At 42.8% G+C, this 16,288-nt stretch overlaps 1 protein-coding gene across 2 annotated transcripts in view; it reads right to left on the reverse strand.

Moving 5' to 3' along the window:
• LRRC2 (leucine rich repeat containing 2) overlaps nt 1-16,288 on the reverse strand; it is a 117,629-nt gene that overhangs the window by 52,334 nt on the left and 49,007 nt on the right. For both annotated transcript variants that reach the window (XM_053287831.1, XM_053287830.1), the window contains exon 5: nt 3,986-4,122. In XM_053287831.1, coding sequence (XP_053143806.1) covers nt 3,986-4,122 — 137 coding nt within the window. The remainder of the gene's footprint in view (nt 1-3,985; nt 4,123-16,288) is intronic.

Below are 16,288 nucleotides of genomic sequence, written 5' to 3' on the forward strand. Positions count from 1 at the left end.
GTATTTCATTAACAACACTCAGAAGAGGCATATCCCAGATGGAAAGGTACCAAAGGGCCCAAATTATACAGAAAGCCAGATCACAAATATATTTACATAGAAATGATTCTCTTTGATTGAAGTGCACTTGAAACTGCAGGTTAGGTTGAATTTTCAAACAGCCCTTGAAAATTATGTGAAAAGGTACAGTTCTTTGAGTTAAAGTCCTTGATACAGTGAGTCCAAAAGCTTAATTCATAAAGCTGTCTGCTATTTTTGTGATGTTTCAGGCAAATCATTACTGTACCATCCTTGTTAAATTTGTGTTGCCTTCCCTGAGGAAACAGGAAGCATAATGGCAATTCTGGGGTTTTTTGTTCAGTATGTTTGTTAGACTAATCGGGCACCATTCCAATGGTCATTGCAGTGACTCTGAGCACATTTATTTAACATTTATTTGATCAAAACTCCATGCTTGACTGCTGAGAACTGTTAGCATATTAGAGTAGGTTTTGACGAATGTAATGTTAGGATGATTTGTGAGGCAAAGCCTCAAAGGCACAAATGCTGAGTTCAAATCCCCATTCAGCCATGAAACTCACTGAATAACTCTGGGCCAGTCACTTATCTCTCAGCCTAATCTACCTCACATGGTTGCTGTGAAGATAAACATAAACCACACACACCGCTCTGGGCTTCTTGGAGGAAGAATAGGATATAAATGTAAAAATAAATAAAATACGTACATGTCAAGATAAGCCTAATAGACCAATTATCCCACAGTAAGTGTTGGAGTACAGTCAGTGTAATAAATAGGTTATTTGAAGTAACAGAGTCATTTCCCATACATTACGTATTTTCAACACACTAGGGATGAACACAGAAAACACTGAAGATCTGTGACTTGAATCCCATAAAAACCAGCTGCTGTAATCTGGAGCCCCTGAGTAGGGTTGGGGCAGAAAGGAGTTGGTTTGGAAGTCACCACCAACCCAGGCACCTGATGACCCCATGTCATCAGGATCCCCACACCAGAGGAACCTGAAGAACCCCAGTCAGTCCCACCACCAAGATTTGACATGGTCCTGTCCACATCATCTGTCAGATAAATCTTCCGACCATTTCCCAGCCATGATAGAAGCTCCCTCCCCAGCACCAGACTAGACACCTACAAAATTGTTGGAGCTAGGACCCTGGCAGCTCTCAGCTGCAATGTCTCATAGAGACCACGGGGGCGGGGGGAGGGATTAGGGTCATGGATAAAAGTGCTAGACTCCTCCCCAATTTGTTCTTCCAGTGTTGGTCTCCATTTTGTCTCTCCAGAGATGGCTATTTGTTTAGTCTCTCTCCCATTTCAGCCTTAAGCTCAGCTTTCCTATCCTTTTGTAACTTCTAAATCCTTGTTCTTCAAACTTAAAAGAACTGTCTCCAGACCTCTTGCTCGGCTGAATTCTCACCAAACTGGTTTTGCTCCCCTAATGGGAGTTGAACTGCCATTCTCCTACAAAAATCAGGCAAGGTCTCATTCAGTAGCCCAAAGTCTTGCTCCTGGTAATTCAGAAGTCACCCTGCCAGAATAGAGGACTATAAAACTCTTCAGTTTGTCCACATACATCATTGCAGTAACTTTCTGTTTTGTTGCTATAAACCAGATCTGGGTCCCACCATTAGCTCTGGCTGGGGTCCTGGGCCTGTTGCTTTGTGAGCTATTCATGGTCTTAGGCAGTGTGAGGCAGGCATGTTCTGAAGCAGTCTGGACCCAGAAGAGACTGTGTCAGCACCTGGAGCAGGACAGCTGCTGGGTGGGGGCAACCCATGAAGGTTTGAGGCCGCACTACTGGGGGAGTGCCTTTCTTCCACACCATTTCCCCCAATATAAATTAACTCCCCTGCAATTTGGCCCATTACAGAAAACATAATAGGGCAAATAGCAGCTGGGAAGAATGGACTCACATCAGGAAAACTGTGGGGGAGAAGGTTGAGCCCACTCATGCCTCTGGTACCACAGTCCCAATGCTACTCATATGCACACCGCCAAGCTGGTTTAAAAAGAAATCCAAAAAAGGTAGAGGATCAAATATCAGATTTCCAACATCTTGTCTAGATTGGCCCTAAATGTCTATATGAACACATGAAAGTGCCTGTACTAAGTCAGCCCCTTGGTCTGTTTCATTCAGTACTGTCTACCCTGACTAGCAGCAGTTCTCCAAAGCTGTTCCCAGAGGTCATTTCCAGCACTGTTATGAGCAATCCTAGTAAATGAATATGCTAGGGGTTGGGTCTGGAGCTTTCTGCATGCAAAGCATTTCCATTCTACTTCTGTCCTCCCTATATATGTCTTTAGACAGCTATATGTCCCATTCTATTAAGTATGTGCACCTTTGACTGATCAGAATGTTCCTTGGTGAATTGCCTCAATATTCTTTAGAAAGATCTTAGCTCACCACAGACAGAAGTGTGTGTAACTGAATCTCTGCCAAGTCATTTTTGCTGCTGATGGCTAGCCTAGAACCTAGCCATATGGAGCCACACCACAGCAGTAGGGTATTTGCATGCATACAGCTGTCTGCATAATTTTGTTTTTCATGGCTGGAAGCCATACATATTTGTCCTTCTTGACATAATTGTTCTTGTTTATACCTAAGAGCAAACAGGGGCATAATGTAGCCATGTGTAAAAAAAAAAAAATGCTCTGTCCTGCTTTCCCAGCAATGAGACTACAAAGATTCTAAACATGTGTCATTGTAACATGTCTAACAATGAGTTATTTGTAATGTAATACTTTTTCATTGTGCAAAGTGCTCCATGTGGATTATTTTGATGCATTTCTTACAAATGCATTTCTTGGTGGCAAGCATGAACTTTCGCTTTGCTAAGCAGGGTTCAATTTGGTTTGCATTTGAATGGGAGACTATGAGTGAGTTCTGTAAGTTATTTCCCTTAGAAGATGGGGTCATTGCTCAGTGGAAGAATGTCTGCGGGCTTGCATGATGAAGGTCCCTGGTTCACTCCTTGGCATCTCCAGGTAGGAACATAGGAAGCTGCCATATACTGAGTCAGACTGTTGGTTTATCTAGCTCAGTATTATCTTCACAGACTGGCAGTGGCTTCTCCAATGTTGCAGGCAGGAATCTCTCTTTGCCCTATCTTGAAGATGCCAAGGAGGTAACATGGAACCTAGATGCTCTTCCCAGAGCAGCTCCATCCCCTGAGGGAAATATCTTACAATGCTCACACTTCAAGTCTCCCTTTCTTATGCAACCAGGATGGACCCTGCTTAGCTAAAGGGACAAGTCATGCTTGCCACCACAAGACCAAGTAGGGCTGGGAGAGACCAATAACTGAAACATTGGAGAGCTGCTGTCAGTCGGCATATACAATACTGAACTAGATGGACCAATGATTTGCAATTGGCAGCTTCCTGTGTTCTTAAGCGTTATTATTCTCAAGTTGTCCCTGAAGCTGAATGGCCTGACAAAGGCCACTTAGTCAGTTCATGGCAGAGATGAGTTTCAAATCAGGGAAATCCTAATGTGAAGCCCAGTCTCTGCTACTTATAACTTATGCCTTGTAACCATTGTTTGCCACCTTTGGTTTGCCACCTTTGAAGATACTGCTGCACAGAGAAACATCCACATTTCAAGAGATTCCCACACTGCTATGGGCATCTACAAAGCATGTCTGTGCTGCTGCAGAGGTGGGCTGTTCCGCTCCTACTAAGTATTGCACAACTGCAGTTGTGACGCTACTTCCATTATTCCCAATGGAAGTGTAGCAACTACAGTTGGCCAATGCTTGGTATGAACAGAACAGCCCGTCTCTACAGCAACACACATGTGCTTTGTAGAATCTTGTTCCAGCATGGGTGACTCTCGAAATGTGGACATTTCTCTGTGCAAAGTGAGCCACTATTTTTTATCAGAATCTCAGTTAATTTTGCAATGGATTAAAACAATTCTTATATTCCAAATGTATCCGCATTTCAGAAGATAACTTAAAATCTTACTTCAAATGGGAGTTCCGCTAGCTCTAGGTTTCCAGACAAATCAAGTTTTTCAAGATTCTCACAGTCTCCCAATTCTGGAGGAACAGTCTTCAAACAATTAAAACTCACATTGAGCTCTTTCAGCTTTTTCAAGCAACCTGTCAAAATAAAATGAGCTAAAATCAGCTTAGAATTTAAATTGTTACAGTAAGAGCAAGAACCAGCCACCTCAACTGAGAGAAAAAGACCTGATATGATTTCAAGAATATTTTAAAATAATCAAGAGAGTCTGCAGGCATGAAAAGCTCTGCTTCCTTTCCTCACAATTCTCCCAATTTCCCCATGGACCAACCATGTCCTACATGGACAAAAGTTTGCTTCACCACCAAAGCCTCCTCTGATCTTTCCCAGTGATGTTTATGGAATCACAAACTACAGAAGCTGGCTATGGGAATACCTGTTTTCTAATCTGCAGAAATTTTGTATGAAACACTTAGAATATTCTTCCTTTAGGCAGATCTAAATTTCCAGTTCTGTTACTTCCTGGTGGTGAGCCCAACTGGCTAAACTACCAGATCTTAACTAGCCACAACTTGGTTAGCTCCATCTCTCTTTCCCACTCACCTCATTCACATGCTTGTGCATGTGTGTCTGTAATTGCAAATCTATTCTCAACCAAAGCTCCAGTCACATGTTATGTTCAGCACTCATATGAGTGTACAGTGTACACAGGTACAGATCTGTACACAGGTACCATCATTCACATGTTATGTTATGTTATGCAGTTACATTGGCACAATGTATTAGCATTTATCAGCTCACACTGTTCACATTGCTTACTTCCTCCATGCACTATTACACAGTGCCACCTGCTGGTCATTTGCAAGAAATCTGTGGTGAGAATTAAACTACTTTTAAAGTAGTCTCAAAGACATGGATCATGGATTTTGATCATCGATTTCTTACACATGGCTCTGGCATACTGTGCTTTGTAATAGCACATGGAAGAAATAAGCAGTGTGAAAAGTTGGTCAATAAATGCCAATATGTTGTGTGAAACGGAACTACATAATCTGGACAGAGAGCTGATGAACGCAAACAGCTTCAATTTTCAAATGTAATAGTTCCTCAGCTAGAAACACACTTGCAGCCAACTGCTGGTTTTTATAATTGTTGCCGTGGTAGAGTAGATTGGCCTCATCCCTTCCCTGGGGAAGGCTCTGTTGTTTAAAGAGGACTTTCGTGATATTCTGAGCACTGGATCTGGCAGGAGTGGGGGCTACATAAGCTGGTAGGTCCTCAAGGAACTCCATTGTATCAGAGGATGATGTCAGGGACACATGCTCAAGTTCTGGTCTGGTGGGATAGTGGCTCTGGTTCCCCTAGTTCTCCTGCTCAATGTGTGTGTGTGAGCGTCATCCCAGTGGCACAGGGTTGCCTTGGCCAGCATGGTGTAGTGGCTAGAGTGCTGGACTAGGACTGGAGAGACCCGAGTTCAAATCCCCATTCAGCCATGATACTTGCTGGGTGACTCTGGGCCAGTCACTTCTCTCTCAGCCTAACCTACGTCACAGGATTGTTGCGAGGAGAAAGTTAAGTATGTAGTACACCGCTCTGGGCTCCTTGGAGGAAGAGCGGGATATAAATGCAAAATAATAATAATAATAATAAGAAGAAGAAGAAGAAGAAGAAGAAATGGCTAACAACTGGGAAAACTCATCTGATCATGAAAGACCCAGCAAAAGGTGCAGTTCCAAGTAATTATAGACCGATTACCTGCCTGCCAACCATGTTCAAATTATTAACTGGAATAATAGCAGATGAAGTCATGCAACACTTATTAACTAACAAACAGCTTCCAGCTGAACAGAAAGGAAATTGCCCAAACACCAGAGGCACAAAAGACCAGCTGCTGATTGACAAAATGATTTTAGAAAACTGCAAGAGAAGAAAAACCAATCTAAGTGTTGCATGGATTGACTACAAGAAAGCCTTCGATTCATTGCCTCACACATGGATACTAAAGTGTTTAGAAAAAACTGGTGTCAGCAAAAACATTCAGGTATTTATTTTAAAAAGCAATGAGCATGTGGAGTAAATAGTTAACAATCAATGGCGAGACACTTGGACAGGTTAGCATTAGAAGAGGCATTTTCCAAGGGGACTCACTATCCCCTCTGTTGTTTGTAATCGCCATGACCCCACTTTCACAAGTACTAAACAAAACAGGCATTGGATACCAAACATCTAAAACATCAAGTAAAATTAACCATCTGCTGTACATGGACGATCTGAAGTTGTATGGAAAGTCCCAGTCAGAAATCGAATCACTGCTAAACACTGTCCGTATATTCAGTAGCGATATAGCAATGGAGTTTGGACTAGACAAGTGTGCTGCATTAATAATGAACAGAGGGAAAATAAGAAAAACAGAAGGAATAGAACTGCGCAATGGAAGCAAGATCAAGAACCTGGAAGAGAAAGAACCTTACAAATACTTGGGCATTCTCCAGGCTGATAACATCGCACACATTGAAGTTAAAAGAAAAATTGGAAGTGAATACATCAGGAGAGTTAGAAAAATCCTCAAGTCCAAACTCAATGGCGGGAACATCATACAAGCCATAAACACCTGGGCTATACCTGTTATCAGATACACTGCAGGAATAATAGACTGGACCCAGGCAGAGCTAGAGACGCTAGATCGTAAGACCAGGAAAATCATGAACATCAATCATGCTCTGCACCGCCGCAGTGATGTCGATAGGCTATACCTCCCACGCAGCTCAGGTGGAAGAGGAATGCTGCAAGTCCAGCAAACAGTAGAGGAGGAGAAAAGAGGCCTTGAAGAATATATAAGGGACAGTGAAGATGCACTTCAAATGGTCAAGAACGCAAAACTATTCAACACCAATGAAACAAAACAGGCCTACAAGAAAGAACAAGTCAAGAACCGAGCAGAAAAATGGAGAAATAAGCCCCTGCATGGTCAATATTTACACAATATAAGTGGAAAATCAGACATCACCAAGACCTGGCAATGGCTTAAGAATGAAGAACTTGAAGAAAGAACTTGAAGAACTTGATGAAAGAACTTGAAGAAAGAACTTGAAGAAAGAAACAGAGGGTTTAATACTGGCTGCGCAAGAACAGGCACTAAGAACAAATGCAATAAGAGCAAAAGTAGAATAGTCAACAACAAACAGCAAGTGCCGCCTTTGTAAAGAAGCAGATGAAACAGTGGACCACCTGATCAGCTGTTGTAAGAAGATCGCACAGACTGACTACAAACAAAGGCATGACAAAGTAGCAGGGATGATATACTGGAACATCTGCAAAAAATACAAGCTACCTGTTGCCAAAAATTGGTGGGACCATCAAATTGAAAAAGTTGAAGAAAATGAAGATGTAAAAATATTATGGGACTTCCGACTACAAACAGACAAACATCTGCCACACAATACACCAGATATAACTGTAGTCGAGAAGAAAGAAAAACAAGTTGAAATCATCGACATAGCAATACCAGGGGATAGCAGAATAGAAGAAAAAGAAATAGAAAAAATCACCAAATACAAAGATCTACAAATTGAAATTGAAAGGCTGTGGCAGAAAAAGATCAAAATAATCCCAGTGGTAATTGGCACCCTGGGTGCAGTTCCAAAAGACCTTGAAGAGCACCTCAACACCATAGGGGCCACAGAAATCACCATCAGCCAATTACAAAAAGCAGCTTTACTGGGAACAGCCTATATTCTGCGACGATATCTATAACAATTGACAATAAAATTCAGCCATCCCAGGTCCTTGGGAAGGACTCGATGTCTGGATAAAACAAACCAGTCAATAACACCTGTCTGACTGTGTAAACAAGAAATAATAATAATAATAATAATAATAAATAAAGTCTTCCCACCTTGTCTCAGCCCATAAATCATCTACCTCATCCCTCAGGTGAGTGGATCTCAGATCCAGGATCATAACAGACAGCCAAACAGGGACATACACACACACAGAGCCCCTTAAGCCCTGGAATTTGATATACCCCGTAAGGCCGTTCTCACGACCAGCCCTACCTGGGCTAACACTGCTCTACCTGGGTAGGACTGGTCATGAGAACCATCAGAACTGGTCCCAATCCTGGCTCTCCTCCCCAGGTAGCCCAGGTTTTGTCCCCAGGCTAAGAGTGGAAGGCACATGCATACTGTCCTACCTCACCTTCCAGCCATGTGGGTGCATGGGCTGCCAGCAGCTCCTTTCAGGCTGCTGACAGCCATTAAAAGCACAGAGGTTGGGGGAAGGAGTGACCCAGTCTCAGGAATTTCCACAATGCACCTCCCCCCTGTATCATTGTGCTACTCACTGAAGCGCCAATCATGTGGATGTGCGAGTGGCAACACCCGGAACTGACAGGATCATGGGGGCGGGGGGAAGGTAAGATCCTGCCTTCCCCACAGCTCACCCCAGCCCAAGCAGAAGTGTGAACTACATTATAGTCAGCCCCAGAGAGAAACTTTGGTGTAAGCAATTGAGATCATCAGTAGACCACCGTTTACTTCTTTTGAAGCTGTGTGTGTGTACACACCTGTATGTGAACATGTGAAAAGTGGGCATTCATTCCTAATTGGTATAGTTTCTGGGGAAGTGAGGTTTAAAAGGGCAGTGCACTTAACAATGCAAACCATAAACCACTTAAGACATGGTTCTTGATTTGAGATAATTTAGTCCTGTTAAAGTCAAGGGGACTAAATTAGTTTAAACTGAAGTATTCTCATATAAATGGCTTGTGGTTGTGAATATCCCTCTGTATTAAAATATATAAATTAAAGAATTAAACAACTAACATATTTGTGTGCCTTCCAAGTAGAGGCAGTTAAAGCCATAATGAAATCCAGTTTCCCTGGTAATTTCATGCCTGAGAATATTTTACTTTTAATTAGTATCTACAATGCCATCCCAGTCACTCCTGAGTCACGATTTACTCTCATTTTTATTTCTTTTTTTAAAAATCATTATTAAGCACATTAAAACCAGTAATTAAACCACAGCTTTTAATTTTTAATAGGCAATGGTTGTTATCATTATGGAAATGCAACTTCAAGATATAGAAAAGCTGCATTAGAGTTCCTAAGTGGCTGTTAAGAAAACTATAAGTAGAGATAATTATAAAACCATTTTTATAACTGAAAGCCTTTTTGAAAGATAAAAATTCTTCTCATATATCCTAATAACTGGCTGTTGCCCAGCTATTACCTGTGAGTACCTCCCCCCCACTTCCATTTACTGAAGTGCTATGATATCTCAGAACACGTTGTACACCACTCAATATAAAAGTGCCTGGGTGCTTACAAATATTGCAGAGCATCTGCTGTGAAGCAAGGGAAAGGTCAGCTCAGCTAGGAAAAATCTTATATAGGGCTGAGAGGCAGGAGGAGCTTTGCAGGCAAACAGGGAGACCGAGAACTGGGAAACTCAGTACTCATAAGCAGGAAAGACAAAGTTGTGAAAAGGATGTGATACAGTGGGTAGTTGACTGGTAAGCAGGACCTCAGCTTTTTATTTTTATTTTTAAGGAAGATATGAGTAGAGACCTTTGTGAAAGAAGAGGAGAGGAGGAGATGACATGTAGACTAGGAAAAGCAGAGGAAAGGCTTGTTGAATAGCCTAAGCACAGGAAAAGCATTGAGAGGGTGCGGAAGGCCTACAAGCAGTATGGAGAGCGAGCTTGGCCTGCTCTCCCCGCAGACAATCAGGTGGCTTGCCCACACGATTACTGGCTCTGTCACAGTGCCAGTAGGGGCAGCAGGGATTGGGGGCACCCAGGCCCCGGAAGTCCCAGCATGCCCCGTGATAGTGCGCAGGGCATTCTGGGGAGACCCCTGTGCTGGGAAACTTGTTGCAGCCTCCCAGCTAGGGGGTCTCCTTGTGAGTCACTGCAGGACGGAGCCACACTGTGGTGATTCATGATCGAGAAAACGAGGCTAGCAGAACGTGCTATCCGCTAACCTCGTTTAAAGGGTGGGGCACTTAGGGAGGTTTGCTGCCAGGAGCCGTGCAGCTCCCGTTGCAGCACATGAGCAGGAAAAACCGGGCTAGGCTCCCTTAGCCTGGTTTCTCCTGGTCATGGGAATAGCCTCTATGTGTAACTGGTAGCAAATGAGTAGACAGATAAGAGAGAGCTAGAAGTTGTGGATACAAGGCAGCAGCAGGGAAGGATGGAGTCTGAACTTTGCATGTTAACTAACTAACCCCTGATGACTGGACAAAGAGGCACAATTTCAAGTGGTGGCTCTCTTATATTTAGTAGGGGGAGAGCAGCTGTCCCTAACCAACCCAGCACAGTATCCCTCTAGTGGCTACTGAGGGTTTCTCTCTCTTGTGTTTCTTTGAAGACTGACCTTTTGGGGTCAGGGAACCATCATATTCTATTCCCTTTTCTATGTGAACTATTTTGTTGAAAAGCTGTATTCATAAATAAAATTAGTTTTATTTTTGATAATAATTTCATAATTATAATCGCAATAACACTAATTTCAACCAACAAAACCAAACCTTAACTACAATATGTTCTTCCAGAAACTAGGCCTCCCTCTACGCTGCCTTCATTGATCTCAAGGCTGCTTTTGATTCCATCTCCTGAGTCAAGCTATGGGAGAAGTTGGAACCAACGTCTGCTTTATATTATATATATTCTGCATGCAGACATGACCCTCAAGATAAGGTGCAACACACAAGAGCACCTCATAAACCCAGTCCCGACACAGAAGAGAGCCAAACAAGGATGGATCCTGGCCCCGCTCCTTTTCAACTTTTATAACAATGACATGGTGAGGCACTGTAGAAGGCCAGACTTTCACCCTCCCAAGTTGGCGGATAGATGCATTTCCTCCCTGATCTATGCCGACAATGTTGCAATCCTCTCCAGGACCCCCATAGATCTCAAAAGAGCACTGATGGCTCTAGCTCAGTACTGCAGGAACGATCAACTAGAAATCAACTATCAAAAAATTAAAGTTATGGCTTTCACCAGAAGACCCAAGTCCAAGCCCTAGAGTATAAATGGCCACAAGATTGAACAGGTCACCTGTTTCAAATATCTGGGAGTGGTCCTACATGCCTCTGGCTCAAGAAAGGCCCATTGCGATCATGTGACCCTCGCCGCTCAGAGGAGCTCAGCCGCCATTCTAAAATCCTTACAGACTAGAGGGGACCAGTATGTTCCCTCAGTGCTCAAACTATTTGAGGCCAAGATGTAGATGCAACTCCTTTATGGTGCCCATTAGGGGACCTCCTCCAATCTTGCCCGCTTGGAGTTGATGCAGTCCAAATTTCTAAGAGTGGCCCTCCAGGTGGCTCACTGTGTCTCAAATGCCACTCTGTGCTTGGAAACAGGCATGATAAAGGTTGAGGCCAGTGTGTGGCTGTCCATTCTTAACTTCTGGCTTAAACTATCCCTCAAACCTCGGGGCGTGCCCCCTCTGACCCTATTGGATAATTTTCAGTCTTCCTAGAAAAGGGCCATGTGGACTAAATTGTCGCTCCTGGCCTTTTACCCCCCACCCCCCACACACACTTGCTATGGGCCATGAGCAGGCAAAAACAAACAGGATAATGGACACTGGGCACCAGGCTGACCTAGGCAGGGCTCCATCCTTCCTGTCCTTGGAAAGGTTCAGATATTCTGCCTCCCTCACCACATACCTGTCACAGTTAGAAATCCCAAGCCACAGATGGGATTATACCCTCGCCCTTTGGTCATGCCCTTCCCTCTGCAGTACTGGAAGGCAAATTCAGAAAGATCCCAATTGCAGAGAGACTTTGTCCCTGTGACACTGGGGAGGTAGAAACCACAGAACATGTACTCCTTTTTTGCCCCTTTTACAGTGACATTCAGACTAAGCTTATATTTCTGCTATTCTGCAAGTATCCTGGCCGTTCAAACCATGACTATACTTAGTTGCTGCTCTCAGTTGAAGATCCGGTCTTCACATATAACACCACCATGGCAGTGTGTAGGATCCACTGGGTTGTGACTGCCAGGCCATTTCCCTGTATAGCTACCATCTCTTTAAAGGGTAGCAGACCTTTAGTATTATATTTTAGCTTTATAGCATTAGTGTAGAAATTTAAAACAACATAGAGGCTATTCTCATGAACAGCCGAAACCGGGCTAAAGGAGCCCAGCCCAGTTTCGGCTGGTCATATGCTGCAATGGGAGCCGTGCAGGTGCGAGCAGCCAGCCTTCTCAAATGCCCCACACCATTAAATGAGGTCAGTGGAACACGTGCTCCATTATCCTCATTTTCCTGGTTGTGGATCACTGCAGCATGGCTCCGTGCCATGGTGACTCATGAGTAGTCCCCTGACAGGGAGGCTACAATCCCCAGAATTCCCTGTGTAGTGACATATGGGGCATTCTGGTACTTCCGGGGGCTGGGAGGCCCCCAATCCCCTCTGCCCCAACCAGCTCTGTGATGGAGCTGGTAATCGTGTGGGAGGCTGATCCGGCTGCCCAGGGTGAGCTGCCTGCCCCGCAAATCCCCTTATGGCACTTCACACTGCTCGTGTGAAGTGTCACATAGTTTTATTTTATTTATTTATTTATTGTTGTTGTTGTTGTTATATTGTTTACACAGTCAGACAGGTGTTATTGACTGGTTTGTTTTATCCAGACATCGAGTCCTACCCAAGGACCTGGGATTGCTGAATTGTATTGTCAATGTTGTTGCTATTATTATTATAGATATCTTCGCAGAATATAGGCTGTTCCCAGTAATGTTGCTTTTTGTAATTGGCTGATGGTGATTTCTGTGGCCCCTATGGTGTTGAGGTGCTCTTCAATTTGTTTTGGAGTTGCACCCAGGGCGCCAGTTACCACTGGGATTATTTCGGTCTTTTTCTGCCACAGCCTGGAGAATGCCCAAGTATTTGTAATGTTCTTTATCTTCCAGGTTCTTGATCTTGCTTCCATTGGGCAGTTCTATTCCTTCTGTTTCTCTTATTTTCTCTCTGTTCATTATTAATGCAGCACACTTGTCTAGTCCAGACTCCATTCCTATATCGCTACTGAATATATGGACAGTGTTTAGCAGTGATTTGATTTCCTACTGGGACTTTCCATACAACTTCAGATCATCCATGTACAGCAGATGGTTGATTTTACTTGATGTTTTAGATGTTTGGTATCCGAGGCCTCTTTTGTTTAGTATTTGTGAAAGTGGAGTCATGGCGATTACAAACAACAGAAGGGATAGTGAGTCCCCTTGGAAACTGCCTCTTCTAATACTAACCTGTCCAAGTATCTCGCCATTGATTGTTAACTGTGTACTCCACATGCTGATTGCTTTTTAAATAAATATCTGAATGTTTTTGCTGACACCAGTTGTTTCTAAACATTTTAGTATCCATGTGTGAGGCAACGAGTCAAATGCTTTCTTGTAGTCAATCCATGCAACACTTAGATTTGTTTTTCTTCTCTTGCCATTTTCTAAAATCATTTTGTCAATCAGCAGCTGGTCTTTTGTGCCGCTGGTGTTCGGGCAATTTCTTTTCTGTTCAACTGGAATCTGTTTGTTAGTTAATAAGTATTGCATGACTTCATCTGCTATTATTCCAGTTAATAATTTGAACATGGTTGGCAGGCAGGTTATTGGTCTATAATTACTTGGAACTTCACCTTTTGCTGAGTCTTTCATGATGAGATGAGTTTTCCCAGTTGTTAGCCATTGTTCAATATCACCTCCTTGCAAAATGTGATTGAACTGTTTTGATAGTTATTTATGAAGGCCTTTTAGGTGTTTAAGCCAAAAGCCATGCAGTTCATCGTCGCCTGGTGCAGTCCAATTTTTAATTTTCTTTGCTCTTTCACTTATTAATTCTGGTGGTATTATTAGATCTTGCATTTGAGGTTAAATTTTTTGACCTCTTTCACCCAGCCCGCTTTTTTATTATAATCTATTGGATTGTCCCATAATTTCCCCCAGAATTGCACTGTTTCTTCTTTATTTGGTGTTTCGATGTTTCAGGCAGTTTCTCCTTCTATGCTTTGGTAGAAACATCTCTGATTCGACTGGAATTGGACATTCTGCCTATGTTGTGTAATTCTGGCTTCGTATCTGCAAATCTTCTTTGACACTGCTGTTATTTGCTACTTTATTATTTCCAGGACTTCTCTAATTTTCCTTGAATCGAGGTGGCATTTTTGGATCAGATACTGTTTGGTGTTTTCATTCTTCAGCTTCTTGTCTTTCATATCTTTCAATTTACTAGCATCTGATCTGAGCCTGGCGATTTTATTTTCTAATCTAATCTTCCATTTAGGCGATGTACTACTTTCTTTTTCTACAGGTCCACTGATCTTATATCTGAGCTCTTGTGTTGTTATTGTTGCTGCACTGTACATTAGTTGGTTTGTTTCTTGCAAATTATTCGTTGTTATTTCTGCAAGTGCAGCACTGACATCTTTTAATGCCTGAGCAAGTTGTTTTTTGGCAACTGTTTTTAGCGCTGGAAGTCGAACCCTGGTAGTTGTTTGGTTCATGTGCTCAGTTATTTTTTTCTTTTGTTCTTGTTGCTTTTCTGTTAAATGGCATTCGGGTTTTTGAGGTGAAGGTAAAGGGGAGGTTGCCTGGTTTTGATTTTGAAACAGTTCCTCAACAGTGGCATCCTCTATTTCCAACACCTCCTCCACCTGCACCTGAGCAATTTCTTTGCAGTTCTTCCAGCTCAACTTCTGTAAATACTTTATTTCTTATTATGAATCTTCTCTAGTCTGCTAGCCTTTGTTCTGTTATTTCTGTATCTGGATGCTTCTCTTTTCAAATTTGGTACATCCTTTTAGATAAGCTCTTCTTGCTGGACTAGACTTGTAATAGCAGATCATTATTTCCTTGTTGGCATTTTTTGTATATTTTTTCCAGTTAAGCAACGTTTCTTCCAGTAACCTTGCAGTCTCCAGCCCTGGTTGCTCAACTGAAGATCCTGAGTCCTGTTGCCCACTTGCCACCAAATGTCCATGGACTCCAGCACCTGGTGTGGTCCTTGTTGACCCGGGCGACGACCGATCCGGTATAGATTTATTAAAGTTACATCTCGCCATATTGTTGATGGGAGAGGCACTCTTCGTCTGTCTCCTCTGGTGAGACGTGTCCAGTATGGTTGGACCTCTGGCATAGCTCTCACCTTCCTCAGAGCATGCAAGCCCCACAACCACGCCAAGGTAGTGCCTCATGAGGGGATGGTTATATTATTATTATTATTATTATTATTATTTATCCCGTTCTTCCTCCAAGGAGTACTACATGCTTAAGTTTCTCCTCACAACAACCCTGTGAAGTAGGTTAGGCTGAGAGAGAAGTGACTGGCCCAGAGTCACCCAGCTAGTATCATGAATGAATGGGGATTTGAACTCGGGTCTCCCCAGTCCTAATCCAGCACTCTAACAAAAAAATAATTTTTTGCTGGTCTTAGAGCATAATAAAAATGATTGATTGATTAACTACAACATGTGGATGACACCAAAATCTATTTCTCCATGTCAACCTCATCAAGAGAAGGCATAACCTCCCTGAATGCTTTCGTGGAGGCAGTGATGGGCTGGATAAGGTATAACAAACTGAGACTGAATCCAAATAAGATGGAGGTGCTTATTGTGTGGGGTCAGAACTCAGGAGATGAGTTTGATCTGCCAGTTCTAGATGGGGACATACTTCCCCAGAAAGAATAGGTGCGCAGTCTGGGGGTCCTTCTGGATTCAAACCTCTCCCTGGTGTCCCAGGTCAACGTGATGGCCAGAGGTGCTTTCTTTGGGCTGATACACCAGCTGCGTTCATTTCTTGAGATAAAAGACATAAGAACTGTGGTACGTATGCTGGTAACCCGCAGACTTGACTACTGCAATGCGCTTTAAGTGGGGATGCCTTTGTACATAATTCAGAAACTGTGGTTGGTACAGAATGCAGCAGCCAGTTTGGTCTCTGGGTCATCTCAGAGAGATGTCTCCTATTACTCCTATACTAATTACTCCTGTATTACTCCTATCCTAATTATTACTCCTATTACTATACTCCTATACTAATGTTACTCCTATACTAATGTATTACTCCTATACTATTATTACTCCTATATTACTCTTATACTAATATAAAGGAGTATACCTACACTGGCTGCCAATAAGTTTCCAGGCAAAATACAAAGTGCTGGTTATAACCAATAAAGCCCTAAACAGCTTAGGCCTGAGATATTTAAGAGAACATCTTCTTCCCGCATGATCCCCATTGCCCATTGTGCACATCTGGAGAGCCCCACTCCCTATACAAGTTACTG

This window comes from Hemicordylus capensis, chromosome 2 (assembly GCF_027244095.1).
Source record: "Hemicordylus capensis ecotype Gifberg chromosome 2, rHemCap1.1.pri, whole genome shotgun sequence".
NCBI classification, from domain to species: Eukaryota; Metazoa; Chordata; class Lepidosauria; order Squamata; family Cordylidae; genus Hemicordylus; species Hemicordylus capensis.